This window comes from Boleophthalmus pectinirostris, unplaced genomic scaffold, assembly GCF_026225935.1.
Source record: "Boleophthalmus pectinirostris isolate CB_2022bp ecotype Guang Dong unplaced genomic scaffold, ASM2622593v1 HiC_scaffold_8, whole genome shotgun sequence".
NCBI lineage: Eukaryota > Metazoa > Chordata > Actinopteri > Gobiiformes > Gobiidae > Boleophthalmus > Boleophthalmus pectinirostris.
This window is the reverse complement of record NW_026571515.1, coordinates 29081448-29101076: the sequence shown is the minus strand read 5'-3', so window position 1 is coordinate 29101076 and position 19629 is coordinate 29081448. Positions and strand designations below refer to the sequence as shown.

Here is a 19629-nt window from a genome sequence, read left to right as displayed (position 1 = left end):
TACCCAGGAGCTGACAGCAGTGATGTTTCCAGTTCATATCCGTCTGAGGAGGATATGAGCCACACTGATGTCCACTGATAAAAGCAGTATTAAAGCCCAGAGCACAATATTAGTGATGGGAGATTGGACAGATTCAATATTGGTCCAGTGACGTCACATTTGAAAGCAAAAAGCTCAGAAAGACATCAAATATGCTTTCTACATATTACTATATTAAATGTGCACTGTGGAGCTTTTCTGGTGGAGGGTACACAATCACACAATCATAGTAGGCTATGACAATAAACATGTCTATCTCCATGGAAACAGATGGCACTATCAGCCATTATTACAACTCAGATCTGTGGGGAGGCAACCCTGCTCACAGAATATTTTATCTCTTTTATTTTGTTTTTAGCATAAAGAAAATAAATGTTGAATACACAACAATACATTCTAGATAGATACATTTAATGCCATGTGGTGGAACATTCCAGGCTAAACTAAAACATCTACAGTGCACCTGTTAATGTGTTTTAATAGGTTAGATTGAAAACTCTATGATATAATGTTAATAAATTTGTAATTTGTAAATGTCAAAATATTTTAGCTTGCTTATATATAGACTAGAGTCATGTATAGCTGATTATTTTTGTATAGGCCTAATATTCTTTAAAAAAAACATGTATGTATACAAGCATGTATGAACTGTCTCCAGCAGAGGGCGTCTCAGGACCACGCACTGACGCCTGCACACACTAAATCGGATGCATCTTTTTGGTCGTGCGACTTAAGTAACAGGTGAATTAATAAAGATCAGTACGTTTAATTTCTGCGGTTAAACTAAGAGGGAACGAGTGATAGAGCAGCCCTTTACGCATTGTGTGGTCAAGTTGCTTTGAGCTTCACGAAATGAATTTAAATGAATTGTACCTTTCTTCTTATTTTGTACACGTCTACTCCATCTCAATCAAATTATCTTGGCGTAGGAAAGTTGCTATTAATTGACATATCTGAATGATGTGTGAATGAGTTGTGCCCACTCCTGACCTGCAACAGATTTTGCCATTGTGATTTTAATGTTGCACTTATTGTCTGTATTTTACTTACAGTTGTTTATCACCGGTGTCTATTTGAGTAAGTCCACGCAGTAAATTGCAAGTCAGAGAGAAATAAGAATTCCCCTTAGTTTAAACTTATATTTACTCTATATTTGCTCTAGGCTTATGTTTTTGTATTTGAAAATTCGGTTTTGAATGCTTGACTAAACAATGGCAAGACTTTAACCAACTCCAAAAAAGAGCAACAGGCTAGAAAAAAACAACAACCAAAAAAAAAAAAAAAAAAAAAAAAAAAAAAAAACCTGAAAAAAATTTAGTGACTATTGCTTGCCACTTTACCAAAAATTAATTCAACACAGTTCCCCGCTATCTCCTGTAGATGGCACTGTACTTCCATGTCCAGAGTGACATAAGAGTGGCATGTATGAGTGAGGGGGTGAGGGGGTTAGTCCATTTCTTTTCCATCTTTAATCCAACTGTAAAATTCATAAGTAAGACATGCTTTTCTATTTTTTTCCTTAGGTATTTCTGTAGTTTCATCATCCCATTTGGACTGGAGACATGACCAGCAGCGGGCAGTGAGCGTGGCGTTACTGACTCCCATCATCGCATATTGATCAAAACGCACGAGATCATGAACCAACTCAGTGGAAATGCTTCACCTATGGATCCACGTGGCAGACACTAACTACAGTGTTTTCCTCATTAACTTTATCATTCGTAGACAAAATTAGATGCCCTGAACATGAACTTAACAGGCTCTTTTTTCTTGTAATGCAAATTATATAGACTACTTGTATTTTTGTTTACATTATTTTGTTCCTTTTGTGCTGTAAGCAAAAGGGGGTGAAAATAGGGTTTAGGTTTTTTGTTGTAAAAAACATCCAACTTATTATGTGCCTACAAAAAATAAATAAATCACTACAACAAATCCATAAAGTAGCCTAATTAGACCTAAAAAGTTAAATTATTTGAAGGTCCATTGAGTACCTTTTCCAGTAGAGGGTCCATCATCTCCATGGAAATGGATTTGCTTTGCCTGAAAGTTCTGTCATTAAAATTGTCCATATTGCATTTATTCAATATTTCTATTTTTGGCTCAAAAATAACTTGAAAAGTGTAGAAAACATTAATTCTTACTCATTCTTACTATATTGTGGAACATTCAAGGCAAAGCAAAAACATCTTCATTGAGACAAGCAGGTGACAAACCCTCTAACAGATTTGTTTCACAGTGAAAACAGACATAGCACTTTTATTTTTTCATAGTGGATACCTTGAATGTTTAGGTCATGTTTTTCTAGCAGAGACCTTAATTCATGCTTCAGCTAATCCCATACACTGCCATCCAATCTACAGTCCATGTACAATTACAAAGTACACAGAGTTGTACTTGTTCTTCAGTTACAAGTCTATAACATTTTAAAATACAGTCAAATCAATTTGAATTATGTTGCTTCTAACATTTATTTAAGGCTGATAATACCTGTTTTATCTGTGAGTCACTGCCAGCACAAAAAAATAAAAATAAAAAAGTCTTATCTCGTTTGATTACAGAAACCACACAGAATGGCCTTGTACATATATTTTTGATGAGAAATAAATAGACAGAGATATCCACTTTAAACATTTTATTACAGACAAAAGAAAACTAAAGAATTTGTGACACAAAATGAATTTAATGCTGGTGCACTGTTTTTGCACCAACTGCAATTTCTGGAAAAATATTGATTAATCTAGTTGCAATGTTGCATAATAATAATAATAATAATAATAATAATAATAATAATAATAATAATAATAATAATAATAATAATAATGCACCCTGATTAACTTAAGCCAAAATGTTACTTCATTTCATAAATACTGTATGTGGAACCAATTTAAATAGATTGACCATATTTTAAAACAATATATTTAACAAAACGAAAAAGGGATTTCTTAGACTTTACAAATTAAAAAGAACATTTGGCAGGTTTATACACAAACTTGAAATATCTGCTCTCCAATCACTCTCTTTTCAAAATCAAATCCTGCTACAGTGAAAAATAACAAAACAAAAATATTTAAAAAATGCTGTCACAAAAATGAGAAATATGAGTTCAACACAACTCTAAAACACCTAATAAAACTAGTCAAAAACTTTAAAACCCACGTTATTTTTTTTTTTCTTTAGTAACATTTCACATTTAGCAACTTATTTTATTCACCTGTACAAGTGAGGGAACTAACGGGGAAGTGGGCGGGGTCATTGAGGTTGAGGAGGGCGGGGCCTAAAGGAGAGGTTTGAACTTTGACCTCCGCAGTTCAGTGAAGTCCTGAGGTCACGTGATGAGAAAGGACTCTTATTTTGGAGCCGCCTCTCTCAAACTTTTTGCAGTTTCTCTTGTCTTTTATTTTGAAGAGAAACCATCATCAGTGAACACAGTTTTCAATTTAGTGTGTGTATATTCCCTCACTGAATCCGCCGGCACAAAACCACATCAACAAAAAGAGAATTTAAAATGAATTAAAGCAAGGGATTTAGCTAAGTACACACATAAGCAGGATCCATTTGGTGATATTTACACTCTGTGAGGAAAACATGAGTCCTTATAGGAGATGACTTGTCCTGTGCATTGGTGACTAGATAATCGGACAATTCGAAGCTTACTCACCCCAGCAGAGGTAACAAAATTTTACTTTCTTACATTGCATTTGCTCTGAGCATCTCCCCAAAGAGGGCAGTCCATGGCAAAATCGAGCGCTGGAGTGAACCGCAGAAAAAATGTCTCTTAAAAAATTCAAAATCGAATGAGAAGACATTTTTGGTCTTCATTTCCAGTATGTTGGCATGAGCTTTGAGCCCTCTGCCCTGGCAAAAACAGCAGAGTTCATTGATAAGTAAAATCCAAAATAAAAAACTGAAGCGAAAGAGAAGTGCCCCAGGCGTCTGGCCGATCTAAGTGCTTGGCAATAGGTGAAGGTACTGTAGCAGTCTTTGGGACCTGTTGAATCCACAAGGAAGAAAAAACACAGAGAAACAAAATGGTGTCGAGGCCGGTGATGTTGGAAAGCTCCCTGGAGTCAGACTTTTGGAGGTTTTTCAAATTCAAGTGAGGTAGAGAGGCTTGTCCCGGGCGCCCATGCCACTGCTGCAACACAGAGGACAGGGTCAGGAGAGAGATAGCACATGGTTTAAACAAGCAAGAAGAAGAAAAAAGAAAAAATGTGTCATATATCTGATTACTGATATATGGCTTTTGACTGTGTTTATGTGCACATCAAAAATCTGATTATCTCATTTTTAAAATGTCATGTAAACGGTAACATTTGATGTGAGTAATCTGCTTTCTTCTGATCACACCTGAAGGTTTTGAGAAGTGCAAAAAATGAATGAGAAAATGTTAAAGATGGAGTGGTTTTAAAATTCACAAATTCTTTTTCCAAATACAACAGTTGCACTAAAACTCATTCGCTTAACTGAGACATCACCTGATGTTTTTTATGATCAGGCTTATTTTGTGCATATATTATACTATATTTAGTGGAGAAGAGGTTGAGTGTTGGATAAAAATGTTATTGTTTCTTATTAAAATTGATGCTGTGTACCATAGTCAGTTCAAGAGCTCAAAATTGATACATTTTTATTTTGGATATTCCTTCCAATGTTATCAGCAAGGAAAATAACCAATTACCAACTACAAATGGAAGAAAACAGAAATCAACAACTAGCAGAATTTCAGAAAAGTGTTAAAATATTAGAAATAAATCCACCAAAGGAGGGCAAAAATATTAACTTTCTTTGGTCTAACTCAACTTCATAGAAAGAAAATGTTGCTTTTCTGCAAATGTTCAAGTAAATAGTACATATCAGTGACATTAGCAAATCAACTGATGTTTGGCTCCAAAAGCTGCAAAACAAACTTGAAAGCCCTGCACAAAACAACAGGCATCAATCGCCCCCCGGATTCACAAAATACGAAAGTCAAAATTTGCAGATGACTTGATTTTTGAAATGCCAAACGTGAAGTGTGTTCCGTGCTTATCGGTACTGACATGAGAGCAGCATCACCAAATACACAGTGATAGCACTTGGAAGAAGAGATTTAAGCAAAACCTCAATCTTGTTCTAACGCCTCAAAATGTGACGCGACCCAGGTGCGATCCCATTTGACATGAATCAGCTCTAAATACAGTCGACAGTGTTTGTGAGACTTCTCAGAATAGCTACAACTGCCTCTGTAGCAACTCTGTTTTGATTCAATAAGGGCAAATGTACTGAGAGAAACACAGGGACTTAATTGGATGTCACACTTTTACCAAGTGCTGTAATAGCATTGTTCTCCTCGTGCATTACTCATTTCAATTTCAAGGAGATGCTCTGCAAGAGCTTCAGTCGGCAAATCGCAGTTTATGATTAATACAGTCTCCGTGAGTACAAGTGTAGCGGTCTACAGTGACTTATTGGGATATTAGGCAGCTACTCCATGTTCACACCAGTTATTTGTCCAGAGGTGGATTTAAGAGGTCAATATGGACAGATGATATAAAAACAATACTTCTAAATACTGCTTAGTAATGATTAAAGAGTGCATTTCAGGGGCTGGATGAGGCTCAACTTTTATAAGAAGAGGTACGACAATAGATTGGGTCCACAAACTGAAATTTTGAGACAATTTATAATACATTATTTTTGCTGTTCAGTTAATAGTTATGGTATTTTTTGTTTCAATTTATCCAATCTTATGCTTTCATTGCAGCCCCGCTTTTAACAACAGCTTTTGAAGGAGTGTCACTCAGCAGCATCATTTAAAATAACTACATAAACTACTGGCTTAACCACTTAGATTTTATTGTACATTGTCTAAAGTATACACATTAGTCAGGTTAATCTCACCCGCAGTGGTTAGGCCCACAGTCCCTGTTGCAGTACTCTCCGTCCCAGTCCGGGTTTGGTCCATGTCCGGAGGTGGGGGCTCCTGGAGACTGGGATCCGCCCACACTGTTCTGGTAATCCGGAGGCAGGTGAGAGAATCCCTTTGAAAAGACAAGAGAGGAGACTCCATACATAAAGATAGAAAACTCCAAGTGTCCAATAGAGTTGAACAGTTTCAGTTTTATTTTCAGTGAACACAGTGAAACACATTTAAAAGTGTTTAAGTCAATGTTTTTGTATTGTATGTTGATTGCATGTAAGAGTTCACTGGGTCCAAATTGGCACAGTGTAGCTTTAATCCTACACATAAACATAAAGAGAGATGAGTCATGTTGTACTGCAGTGTGCACTGACCTGCTGACTGAGGGGGGGCGAGTGCAGGGGTGGCTGCAGACCCATTTGGTGCGAGATGATTGGCTGTGACTGCTGCATCCGGATTGGCTGGTTGAGCAGGGAGCTCTGGTGCAGGGAGAGCTGGGCGTGGGGGTGCAGCGGCGGGCTGATCTGGAAGGAGGTGGGGGGAGAGGCACTCATGCTGGGGGGGAGCATCTGAGACTGGCTGAGGGCGGGGGCCAGGCTGTGGCGCGGCCCGTAGCTCTGCAGCTCTGACAGGGGGAAGGAGCCCGGAGGTCCCAGGTATGGAGAGGAGGGCTGAGGGGGCACGCTGTACAGGGGCTGCTTTGGGGGCAACAGGTGGGACGACTGGCTCGTCTGCTGGGCACTTTTTGGTTCTGGGTCATTATAAGTCTGTGGAGAAAAGACATTGCTTTAAGACTCTAATTTGACACCTTTAACACTTCAGTTTCAGCCTCCTGTTACTTGTGAACGTTTGAGGGCTTTTTCCCATTCTAAAGATATAATAATTTGTATTCAGTTGTTAATCACTGCGGCAACACTCCTACATTTTTATAATTGTGACACCCATGGATAGTAGATTGTACCCCCTAATGTTACCCAATTATTAACCAGATGAGCACCAGTGGCTTGCAGCAAAAATAACAAATCTGAACTTGTTACATACATGTAGAATAACTGTGTCTTTCTGGTCACACACAATCAAAAACCCACCGACACAAACTAGGCCAGGCAGTTTTCTCTACACTTGAGAACTCAAAAAGCCATTTTGGTACATGAAAAGAAAAGTTCAATTCGCTTCTGTCAGCTCCGTCAAAGAGAGACCACCATTAAGTGCATGTACTTCATAATTACACAGTCAAAGAATCTGGATTTTTAAAAGCTTTTAACTTTTGAACCCACTTGATCCAACTTTCTTATCACCGTCTATCTTAATAACTACACTCTGCACTTTTCTGAAGAGGAATCAATTTTACAGCCCAAATCATAAATGACAGAAATTTGTAGAGCATTGGTTTCATGTATTCTCTATTTGGCCTTGACTTTGCCATTCATTTGGGTTCAGTATGTTTCATTTCATATCTGCGGCATTATTAACATCTGTCCAATACAGTTTTAACAGCGCGGTGATACCCAGAGAAGTCAACAGCAGATCCTCCCTCTGTAATGAGACAATCTACTTCATTTTCACTAAATCCATGTCTAGCAGCTTCAATTGGATTCATTTTCTCAAGATGACACATGGATGGGACTGGTCTAGTTACAGAATATTCACAGCCAAACTGCTTGTATGTTTGGAATTTATTTTACAGTAGTTATTTTAAATTTATATAGATTTTATTTCAGTTTTTATTGTAATTCAGCCCTCAAATACAAGTTCAATCAGGCACACATGTTCTGGTCCATAGCACTGTAGATATCTGCATTATAAACTAGAAAAGCACTCAGAGAGCGCAGACCTCCGCCAAGGACTACCCCCATTTTTTATATAAATTGCGATAAAATCAGTCTTCTGGATCAGATCCGGATCAGCCTTTGGAATATGAAAGAGGATCCCATTGTCCATCCCTGAGTCAAATTTCATGGGGTTTGGTCAATAATTAACCGAGATATTGAGAAACAAAATTTTTGGCCCCATTTACCACAATGTTAACTAAAATTTCAAAGTGATCCAGAATCCAGGATTTCTTCCGGATCACCCCCAAAATGAAATCAGTTCTTCCTTTTCACATTTCCAAACAGACAAACGCCGGCAAAAACATAACCTCCTTGGCGGAGGTAATAAATTTGATTTTATATGTAAATGATATGGCCAACCACACATACACTCACAGGTGATGTGCTTTTCTCAGCCTATGACAACATGACCTCTTTGTTCTTTCAAGCAGTTATTACAACTGCCTAACTCATCATCATCAATTTAAAGATGCACTATGTAACTTTTCTGGTAGAGGGGCTGTCACCTGGTTGACTCTATGAAGAGAAAACACATGTTGCACCTCCATATAATCAGGTTAAGTTGCTGGTCAGATATGTAGTGGCGACACCGCTCACACCAAGAATGCATTTTATTCAGGGTATTTCTTCAGCAATATAAGTTTAATGCCATACTGTGGAACATTCCAGGCCCAGTAATAACATGTTCTTTGAGACAAGGAGGTGATTTCTGAGTCTAGAAACTGATTCTGTCATACTCTTCTCTACTGAGTGCAATGTTTTATATATTCAGGGTAAATTCATTAGTGTTGAACTTAATCATTTCTAGAAGTGACTACACTCCAAAATTTTGTAATATAACAATATTCATATTAACTACCCCATCTGTATTAAATATTATTGGACTTGTGTTGTGATGTAATCTGAAACCCAGCAATTCTTCTGCGTTCCCCTCCGAGCTGTCAGAGCGCTCATCTCCAACCATCAGTGTTGATTAGGCAGTAATGGAGCACATTTGTATGAATAGGAGTGGGGCTGGGGCCATGATCAATCGCACCTTGACAGATAGATAGGAGAAGACCATAAATGCTCTCACATCTAAGCAGCAGTGCAGAGAAATGAGGCTGTTTGCGGCAGAACAAATGGAATGACAAAAGAGATCTTCCCCGCACCTCACAGTCTGCAGGTAATACAAGACGGCACTAAACAATGCAATCTGTGGCCCTCCTCTGCTCAACATGGGGCTGTGCTGGTGTCTAAGGCCATGTGTTGAGGTGGGACAAAACTCAAGTCTACTGAAATCAGGGAGAAACGTGAAAGGAACCTAAGTTCAAAATAAGATGCAATAGGAAATTTGGCATTGGCATTTGACTGGGCAGATGGTTGTAGAAAACAGAAGACTTTGCAAGTTAGGTGCAAAAGATTGTTAGGAGAAAACTAGACAGGTATACTATGTAAAAGTCCGACGAGGTTCAATCAGGTATGAAAAACAAACTCTTGGTCTGAAAAAAGAACCTAATAACACATACTATGTAAATGTATGCTTCCTGCTTGTCTCTATGGAAATGTTATAGATTTGACCGGACTGATCCTTGCATCTCAGTCTCTATCTTGCATTCATTTAAGCTACAGGTGTTTTATTGATAAAATAAAAATGCTCTCGTCTGCTTGCCTCCACTGAGTCAAGCAGACAAGACTCTCCACTAGGGGTACCTCCCATTTTTAACCTGTATGCTGGCATGTTAATAATATACTGTACACAAGTCACAGAAGTGGACAAATGCACCTTGCCATGATGCATATCTCCATATGTTGTGTGTGTAAAGTCTACTAACAGTAAAACATATTTTAGATTTGAGAGCTTTGGTGTGGATCTTATGGCAATGTTATGACTCATGTAGCACATGAAAAGCACATACAGTCATAGTCCATAGAGTCCATAGTTTTGCACTGGTCATAAATGCTATGCACTTGCAGTCTTCTTGTGTATCTGACCCCTCCCCCAGCCTATATCACCACCTATACATCCCCAGCCCCCAGCACACATCTGCAGTCTATGGAAATCAGGTATTGTTCCAAATATGGACAAGCCCTTTAGCATGGCACCCCCACCCCTTTTAAGACCAAGCCCCGCCCATCCTATTAGATGGGATTTTCCATCCAATCAATCATCAGTTTTAGCCCTGTGTCATAGACGTTACCTTGGAAACCAGACTGGCTCGGTACGCGGCCAGTGCTTTCAGGTACTCCTTCTTGGCAGCCTCTGTTTTCCTCTTGTAGCCCTGAGAAGAGAGGAGAGAAGAAATCAAAATATGAGACTGAGGAGCAGGCAGAGGTCAACATGTAGGGCTATGTTTTGATCCTGAATGAATAGTTACAGTAGCAAGTAGGGATGGTCCAATATGGATTATTTTGAGCAGATACAGATATCCAATATTTGTCTCGCTGCTGTGGCCTGTAACCCATACCAATATATAAAGATTTTAATATCCATGCAAGGTTAAGTTATAGTAACACCATAAATTAACATTTCATTAAAAAACAACAAAATTAATTTATCTGAGATACAAAGTAATTTGTTACAAGAATAGGTAAACATACAGTCATATTTTAAGCTAAATCATTTTATTATTGTTCCACAATATGTTGCTCAACCCTAGTATGAAATCTTACAACAATACAAAGTGAACAAAAATAAAATAGAAATACAAAACCAGACAATGACACTTAATTGTGGTAATTTAACAGTCACATTTAGGTGGTTTTGTGCTCTTGTACTAAAAATACCAGAAATTGTCTTGCTTGTATATAAAGGCCTACACCAAAGCATGCACTAGACTACAGGAAAGAGTGAAATGTCTTGCTCAATGACATAACACTAGTGTACTGCTGATAACAGGAATCAAACCACTCTGCAAAAATGTATCAACTGAACCATGTAAGATTTCAGTTGCATAATGATTTAGAAAAAAACCCTAAAAGAAGTCGGCCCATTTTTTTATTTGATGATGACTGACAGCTCTTACATTTGCGCTGATTAAATGAAGGACAGTTCTCTTTGTTTCTCTTTCTGTTAGCCTGATGGCATTGACACTTGAATAACCACACTATAGTAGTTGTCATATCCATATTAGGTAATGGCCTCCACCATCTGTCTATCTTTGATGCTGTTTGGTTGAAAATGACCTTGTTGTTAGGGACATGAATACATCACTGAAAAAGGTTTATAATGGGTGCTCACAATACAAAAGGTATATTGGTGAATGCATTTGCTTTTAGATGTTTTGCTGCAGGAAAATCTATATTCTTACAATGATAATAACAGTAAGTGCAGAGTTTTTACATAATCCTTCATATTTATAGCACAATATATTGAAGCTGTGAATGACTTTCCAAGAACTGACATAAGATTATTATTGTGAATAGATACTGTATTGGAATAAGTTGTAATTGAATATGCCTGGATGCTTCTCGGTGTGAACAAACTCTATAGCTCTAAACAGACTCTTGTCAAATATTATGAACCAGTAATGTAATGTTGGACCAGGGGTGTAGTAAGGGTTACTGAGATTTTCGAAAATAATAAAAGGCAAAATATCTGGTTAATACCATTTAATTTAAGACTTTGTTATTATTTGATCAAATTTCATAAACATAAATTAAATTAACTCAAATATCTTGAAATGATCACATCACCCAGCTTTGTGGCTTATGATCAGTCCCACTTTTGAAACCACTGGCATAGACCAACAGCTTTAAACTATATGTATTTTGTTCATGTTTTCAATTCATTCAAAGTATATAGCATGTTTAAGTTCACAATTGGCTTCAACAGGGAAAAATAGTCAATTAACACATTTCAACGTCCCTCTTATACTGTTTAAACTAAAACTTCCCTTTCCCAGCCTCATTCACAACATTATCTTACTAAATAAACTTGTTACTTCTATACAATAAACTGTATGTGTTGTCCAACAGCCAATTAGCTTCAGGCAAACCGTCCGACCATCGCTATCTCATTATTTAAGATTTCCCACTATAGCTGCCAGTCAACACTGTATGTATAGGGTATACTATGAAATAAGAGCTAAAACAATAGAGTGATGATCTTGGAGAGCTGAGATGCCCTTGAGCTTAATCCAAGGACGAGAAGCGGACTGGGGGCAGAGCTCATTCAGTATTCCACGCAGGATCAAAATAGAAAAGATATTATACTATTATATACAGGGGTTGTTGTGAAGGGTCAATGGAAATGGTTTAGATACTGTCAGTTGGAACAGCAGGTATGGATAAGTTTGAGTTTGGCAAAGATTAACATTGCTTTAAGAAAGTTTAAATATAACTAAAATCTTACAGGGGCCAAGTTTACATGCTCAAAAAAACCCCCGAATAAACTGTTAATGATATTTCTATTCTATATGAGATAGATGTTAGATAATTCAGGTGCACTACGTAACTTTTCTGATGCAAAGTCCAGCACCTGGTTGCCTCCATGGAGATGTTGTTGCTTTGACTGGGATGTTCCACTGTGGCATTAAATGTATCTTGCATCTATTCCATTACAGATGTTTTGCTAAGAATACCTTACAAAACCTGCTTGCCTCTTCACAGATCTGACCAGTAACTCGGCCTGGTGGTGTTGCCTATAGTATCTCAATGGAGGATTAGTATTATTATATTAGTAATTAGAACTAGAAGAAATGGTATCCCTTCTCCTATGTTAATCAGTTCATGTCTTAAAAAGAATACGCTCTAAAACTTAAGTAAAAGGAAATATTTAGAGTTGATTTAGGAGTCAAATTGGGATCCAGGAAAATAACAACAGAAATCAAGATTCATTAAGCAAGTTTGCATATTTTGTTTGCTACAATATTTACCAACTGTCAGCACCATCAGTTTTGCCATTATTCTTGTTTATTCAGTGCGATAATCTCCGATAGTTTTAGAGCCGGCTCCACATCTCTCTCTCCCACACCTTTCCCCACCTTACCATCCGCTCGAATTAAATTTAGACAGAAAATGATTTTAATGAGAGCCCAGGGATTGGGGATAAACGGACAGATTATCCAGAAGAGAAGGAGCTCATTAAAGTGAACAGTATCTCACATACATTTCACAGCACATAAAGCACAGAACAGGCCGCTCCAACACAAGCGCCACCTACGGGCCAGAATGTGCATTTATTTTATCATATTGGGGAAGAATTTGAATACATCATAGACTTGTACTTAAAAGGGCCCATATTATGATGTTTCTTTTAGGTTTTATATAGTTGTTTCCTGAACAACAAAAAAAAAGTGTTTTGTTTTGTTTCATTCACACGTTTAACACAGAAACCCTGCATATTTAGGCTCTGTTCTTCTCTCAAACAGATAACACCCTGTTCCACTTTGTGATGTTTTGTGGTAACACAGGAAGTGCTCCATTATGTCTTTAAACTCCACACACCTCCACTTGAATAATTAAAATTGCCAATCTTTACTGAACTAGAGGTAAAAGGTAGCTGATAACTTGGAAAAAAAACAAAACAAAAAAAACCCAAACAAAACAAACAAAAAATGCTTCATGACATCACAAGATGAAACAGTGGAGCAATTTAAGCTTTGGACATGTGGACAGATTAATAAAAAAGAGTTACTCAAAAATGTGTGAATGAAACAAAACACAACTCCAGGTATGTTTTCGAGGAGGTAACTTATACAATTTGGTTGACTATACTGAATGAATTATAGACTAAGTTTGCATAGCATTAAGGTCACAAACACTAAGCCACTAAAAAACTATTTCTTTGCAAATATACCACTGCTCCTTACACAATGAAACAACATAAAAAAGAGCTAACAAATGCAGAGCAGTAGAGGTACTTTGAGGTAATGCATCTTGAATCCTTTGTATCCACTCGGGACTACACCCCTCTTATTGTCTTTATCCTCCGATCCATCATACCTGCTTCTGCTCCTCCCCGAGGCTGTCCCACATGGACGCCACAATCTTGGACACGTCTCCGAAGGTGGCGTTGGGGTTCTGTCCCTTGATGGCAGCCTGAGTGTCCCTGAAGAAGAGTGCGTAAGCAGACACCGGCTTCTGCGGCTCATTCGGGTCTTTCTTCTTCTTCTTCTTCTGAGGTTTGGGCTTGGGCTTCATCATGTCCGCGGCACCCCTCTTCTCACTATTTATCTAAAATACAAGTACAAGATACACAATATTTAGAGCTTTTGAACACATAATATAAACACCTATGTGTACTCCATGTTTATGATTGATGAAACAGTGTAATCCCTCAATTGCCCAGGAGTGATTTCAACCCTGTACTTAGACTATTGTACTCAAGTTAGTTCTATCAATTTAAAATAACTTCTGGATGTGAGTCCTAACATCTTGATTGCATCAACAGAGTCCAGACAACCACCGGTGACACCTTCTCTACACTGAGATTCAACTGCATTAAAAAACAAAACGCCACTGTGCATAAAAATGTCTCATCGAAAAGCACATAAACTTTTGACATAGTTTTTGTGTAGATGTGTGTTTGATGAGGGCCCAACAGGTTGTAGCTAAGGGCTCCTGGCTGGTCTGCTACATCTGATAGGTGACCCCACCAGCAGTAAAGGATGAGTCAAGTGTAGATTTGTAAAAGCTTTTGTAAACCTTTTCACGCAAAGCTTACTATAGAACCTGTGTACATACAACAGTGTACAATATGCAGTACTTGGAAGTAACTAAAATTGATTTTAGAATACAAATTTTGAGAAACTACATTCTGAATTCTGATTTGGAGCATGAAGTACAGAGTATAAAGTTTCATTTGGTGGTATTCAGAACACTTTCTCTCCCCTTAAAATCAAAGACACACTGCAGTATTTGAAAATCTGGCTTTGAACAGAATTTTTTCATGACAACAAAAAAAAAAGTGTTTTTTTTGTTATAAATAAATGCAAAACACAAAGCTGTTTTAATGTTATGTTAAGTTTTGCACTGTAGTATATGTGACTTTTACTTACTTAATATAAAGTACTCTTTCAAAATACATTTTAATGCAGGTATTCAGAATTCTGTAACCAAAAACACTGTCAAAGTATTTTTCCCAACACTGACAGTGTGAATGAATGAACTGTATGTAGACACTAAAACTACCTGATCTATAAAAAACTGAACAATCTAAAGAACTATAATCTACAAATGCTATTTTTTTTATCCCCACTCTGAAATCCAGTCTTTATTTTCCCTCCTTTTTGTAGATCACAACCAAATCATCTCCACTTCTCAGAGATACTGTCAAATAGGATTCAATCTGTGCTCTTTTTTCATAAGATGCACCCAACTTGGTTTGTCAACAATAACGCACAGCAATCTCAGTACATTTTCAGAAAAGCCAAACTACGTTATGCTCAACATCCAACACACACAAATAGGTTTTCATTTTTCCGCGACAGAGTCAATTCCCGGTCACCTGATCCTGGTTGTGATTCTATATGGAAATTGCCTTCTTTGCCGAGGAGAGAGGGCATCAAGGGAGAAATAGAGTGAGGAGGAAAACGTGAGGGGAGGGGCAGATAAGCAGCCAGAGCAGAAGAAGGGATGTTGATGTAGCTATTAGCATCCGCGCAACATCATTTAACCTGATTTCATGGCTGCTAGAATTGCACCAAAAACAATCCAATTTCCACCCTTATAGACGGCCCTAATAGAAAATATAATGACATAGTAAATATACAGTGATGTACAGGGGGTAGGTGGGATGTTTACGGAAAACATTTACGGTTAAAAGGTTATGCAAATGTCGAGAAGAGTATGGAGAATGAGCTCAAATGTGTTAAACTTAAAGGGCAAGTTTTGTATTTCAAAAGGATGTATGCAGGACTTGGAACTGAAATTACCTTGGTAGATATCAAATCTGAAATAAAGTTTGATGAAAAAAATGATCCTATATTACACAAAATTTACTTTTGTGAGCTTTAACCCATGTTAGAATTCTGTTATCTCTTCAAAAGCATACTTGGAGTTGTGTTTTGTTTCATTCACACACACATATTTGGGTAATCTTTTAGTATTAGTCTGTTTCCAAAGTTCAAAATGCTCTGTTCCACCTTGTGATGTCATGAAGCTGTAGTTTTCTTGGCACTTGGACCTTGATATTCAAAACAAAATACTACAGAATGGAGACAGTTCCTCAAAACGTCACATTAATGGATTTTAGTTTTGTGGTTGCAAACTAATGCAACATATTGAGGATTTTTACCAACTGAAAAGATATAATATTTAGTTTTACATAGGTAATCGCTATGGCAATTGTCCTAATTTCTCATCATTCTGAAACCCATGGATAACAGGTAAGTGAAACCAACCAGTCAGTAATAATAAAAAGCATATATGTATAAATGTCATGACATGATTTGTTTTATTGGTATCAAATCCTTGTTTTTATTCTATTTTTTTACTTATAGTGTCATCAGTTTCAGTAATGTTACTTTACTTACTTTTTTGTCCCCATGTAAAAATTCAAACAGCAACTTCCCAACATTTAAAGACACATCCGTCTAATGCATACTCATGAAGCATTACGGCCTGACTATTCCCAACCCTTTATTGTCAATATGAAAAAACAAGAAATTACTGCCTTTGAAAATTGCATTGTTTCTGTAAATGACAAACTGTATTGCCACGCAGCATGAAATGAACTAATCAAAATTCAAGGTCCACAAGCACGTTTGGCAGCTAAGGGAGAACTTCAAAATGGCTATTGTGTTGTGGTAAAATTGAGCCAATGTTTCTATTCACTGTGATGAGAGAGCGTGGCTTGTCATTGCGAGGCTTACAGGTAGTGTTCATTCTGTGTGTGCGCTTTCATTAAAAAATAATCACCCTTCACGTTTGGAGCAGTGAGCAAGAGGACAGGCGTTCAGGCATCTGTTCCTCCCAGTGCTTTGAAGAGGGAATAGAATCAAGTCCAGATAATATGACAGTGAAATGATAACTTGTAAAAACACAGAGAAATAATATAATCTGAAAAGAAAATTGAACAGTATTTGAACAGGCAATTGACAGAGCAATAAAAATGCTGTAACTTTTCTGCTTGATGGGCTGCCACCTTGTCGTCATGGAGATATATTTGTGATGCATGCAATGTTCAACAGTATGGCATTAAAATGGGAGTCAAGCAGATGATGCAACCAAGACAAGTTAAAGTTAAAGCATTATTATTTTTTTTGCAATAAAAACACTTGCAATTGTATAAATATAAGCCAGTGCAAACATTCAAGGCAAAGCAAGAACATCTCCATGGAGACAAGCAGGTAGCACCAGAAAAAGTAGCATACTGCACCTTTAAGTAGAGAAATACATTTTTCTTTTTAGAGTCAAGTTTCTACAGAGCTCTGGAAGTGACATGGAGAGGTAAAAAAAAAAAAAAGTTCCACTACACGATACAACAATAATGTCAAACTTTTTTGGAATCTTGCTAAAGTTTCTTGAATTTTATTTTTTATTCCTCCTACTTCTCTTTTGGAACTCAGTGGCAGCAACTCCAAATATCAATAAAACAAAAAATTATAGTACAGCATTATACTAGAATTATCCTACACAACTTGGACAAAATATGAAGCAATTCTTGATTACCATTACTATAAAAATGCTAAAAATTCTATGAAGGTTAAGCAAGTGTCCTCTCTATGCCTTAGTGCAGGCTTGTCCAAACTGTGGCCCGTGGGCCAAATGCAGCCCTCAGACAAATTTTTCTTAGCCCTCAGGCTTCCAGGTGAATTGGCCCAAATTACCTTGCATCAATTAAAAATTAACTTTTTACGGCAAGTTTTTTGAAAATCTCCCTTGATAAAGCTAATATTTAATATATAGTGTGTGGTTTTAAGGATCTTAGCATGAATAAAGACTTTTTGTAACGTGTTAAACATGCACATATTTCAATTATTCACTGTATTGAGCACCAGTCTACGACCCTTGATCAGCCCTCTGCTTTGTCTGTGTTTAGATATGTGGCCCTTGATGAAAAAAGTTTGGACACCCCTGCCTTAGTACAACGAGTACAAACATTTTTTTCTGTCAACTGGACAAAACTTTTGTCCAGTTTTTGTCCAATGGATTCTACCTGGACGACTGACGGATTACACAGAAAAAAAAATTACACATTATCACAATACATAATAATTGAAATATCATCAATGAAGGCTTATATAGAGAATTTTCACAAAAAAGTGTATTATTGACCAAAATCAGAAATTATACTTTTTGACATTTTAATTGCATTATGGATGCTGCTGCTTTTGTTTGTTAGTAGTTTTTAGAGTCTATACAGTCCCAATAACAAATACAATTATTAGACAATTAATCATTTCAGCCCTACTCCAAACCTTCTATAACCTTCATTAGATCATTTTATTTTATTTCTTGCTTTTTCTATCAGAGTCATTTGTCACAAGTGCCTATTGCCTCAGCAAAGTACACAGTGACAATATTAACAGTTACTCACAGCACACAACACTTGGAGACACACACTTCCCTTCCCCATTCTTCGCTGTCCTTTATTGCTGCTTGTAGTACTTCCTCTTTATGGCATAGGCTCATACTTTGACCCATCAGCGCTTAGAGAAAACCTTTTTGTTTTTATGGCCCATTCAAACCACACTGCACTTCGCTCTTCAATGCAGATGATGATGATGCATAAATTCTCCCTGATTGGATGTACACTTTTATTGTCTTCCTGTAATATTCCCAAACATTTTATTGTGTTATTTCCGTGTCTCTAAACTCCACACACTTCACCCTCTTTATCTGCTCGACTTCTTCTCCTCCGTGTTTTTTTTTAATGGTGACACAGTTATCAGAGTGTCAATCCTAATCTTGTCTTCCCAGTGCAGCGATGTACATTAAGAATAACAACATCTCTCTATCTCTAACTCTCTCTCTCACTTTCTTTTTATTCCCCCTTTCTAACACACCTCTTTCTCCTCTTCCCCACTCTCTCTATCGCTGCGTTTTTGCTCTTTATTTTTTCCTCTCCGTTTCTTTCTCCTCCACCCCCCCGCCTTTACCACTTTCACCCTCGTTTCTCTGTCTTTCTCACTCGCTCTTCCTCTCTGCACCTATCTCTCTCTTCTCCTCTCTCTCTCTTTTATCAAATCTCTCCCCCTCTTTCTCTCCTCTCTCTCCCACTCTCTTTCATCTCTCTCCTCTTTCTCCCCATCTCTCTCTCTTGCACACAACAGAATTGCTGATTGGATGCTGAGCTCAGGCTAAAGCAGTACTTTATTCATTTTGCTGGGTAACTCCATTAGAAAATCCTATATAGTACCAGGTGTATTCAGCACAGGCTGGTCTTTAAATAGTGCAGAGAAGCCCTACCTAGCAACAGTGTGCAAGGTATCTACAAAATTTTAATATTACTACTAGTGCTGTCATGCGATTAAAAAAATTGAGAGATTAATTAATTATGATCTGTAATTAATTAATCTAATTAATCTCATTTTAATCTCACCTAAACATTGCTGAGAAAAGCCTTCAATTTGAGGTATTTTCATTTAAATTCATTATTACATTATTGTGGCAGATCAAAAGACTGATATAGATTAAAAAAAGTGACTTTATAAAGTCATTTATTGTTCAACAAATCTCTCCAATTTGGCTGTTGAGCCCAAGTCTCCATGAATAAGAAACTGTTTGCTGTAAAGTAGCAAAGACGAGGAAATCTGAACTTAATAACTTTTGTCTACTTAAAGACAATAAAAAGTCCAGTCTTTCCTTAACCATGTTAAAAATATTATTGATAGAGAAATGCTTTATATATGAGATCACTGGTTTTAGTTCTGGTGTAGACCTGGTTTAGACCTGGTTTAGACCTGCTTTAGTCCTGCTTTAATCCTAGTTTAG

The 19629-nt window shown here is 37.2% G+C and overlaps 1 protein-coding gene across 2 annotated transcripts in view; it reads right to left on the bottom strand.

Moving 5' to 3' along the window:
* Window positions 1-2782: 2782 nt before the first annotated feature.
* LOC110164807 (thymocyte selection-associated high mobility group box protein TOX-like) overlaps window positions 2783-19629 on the bottom strand; it is a 108522-nt gene continuing 91675 nt past the window's right edge. The window contains exons 5-9 of one of the 2 annotated variants that reach the window (XM_055165810.1): window positions 13696-13926; window positions 9951-10031; window positions 6313-6705; window positions 5920-6059; window positions 2783-4174 (exon numbers count right to left, since the gene is read on the bottom strand). In XM_055165810.1, the coding sequence (XP_055021785.1) occupies window positions 4132-4174; window positions 5920-6059; window positions 6313-6705; window positions 9951-10031; window positions 13696-13926 (888 nt within the window). In that variant the 3' untranslated portion in view covers window positions 2783-4131. The remainder of the gene's footprint in view (window positions 4175-5919; window positions 6060-6312; window positions 6706-9950; window positions 10032-13695; window positions 13927-19629) is intronic. The other variant, XM_055165811.1, reaches the window with a different exon arrangement.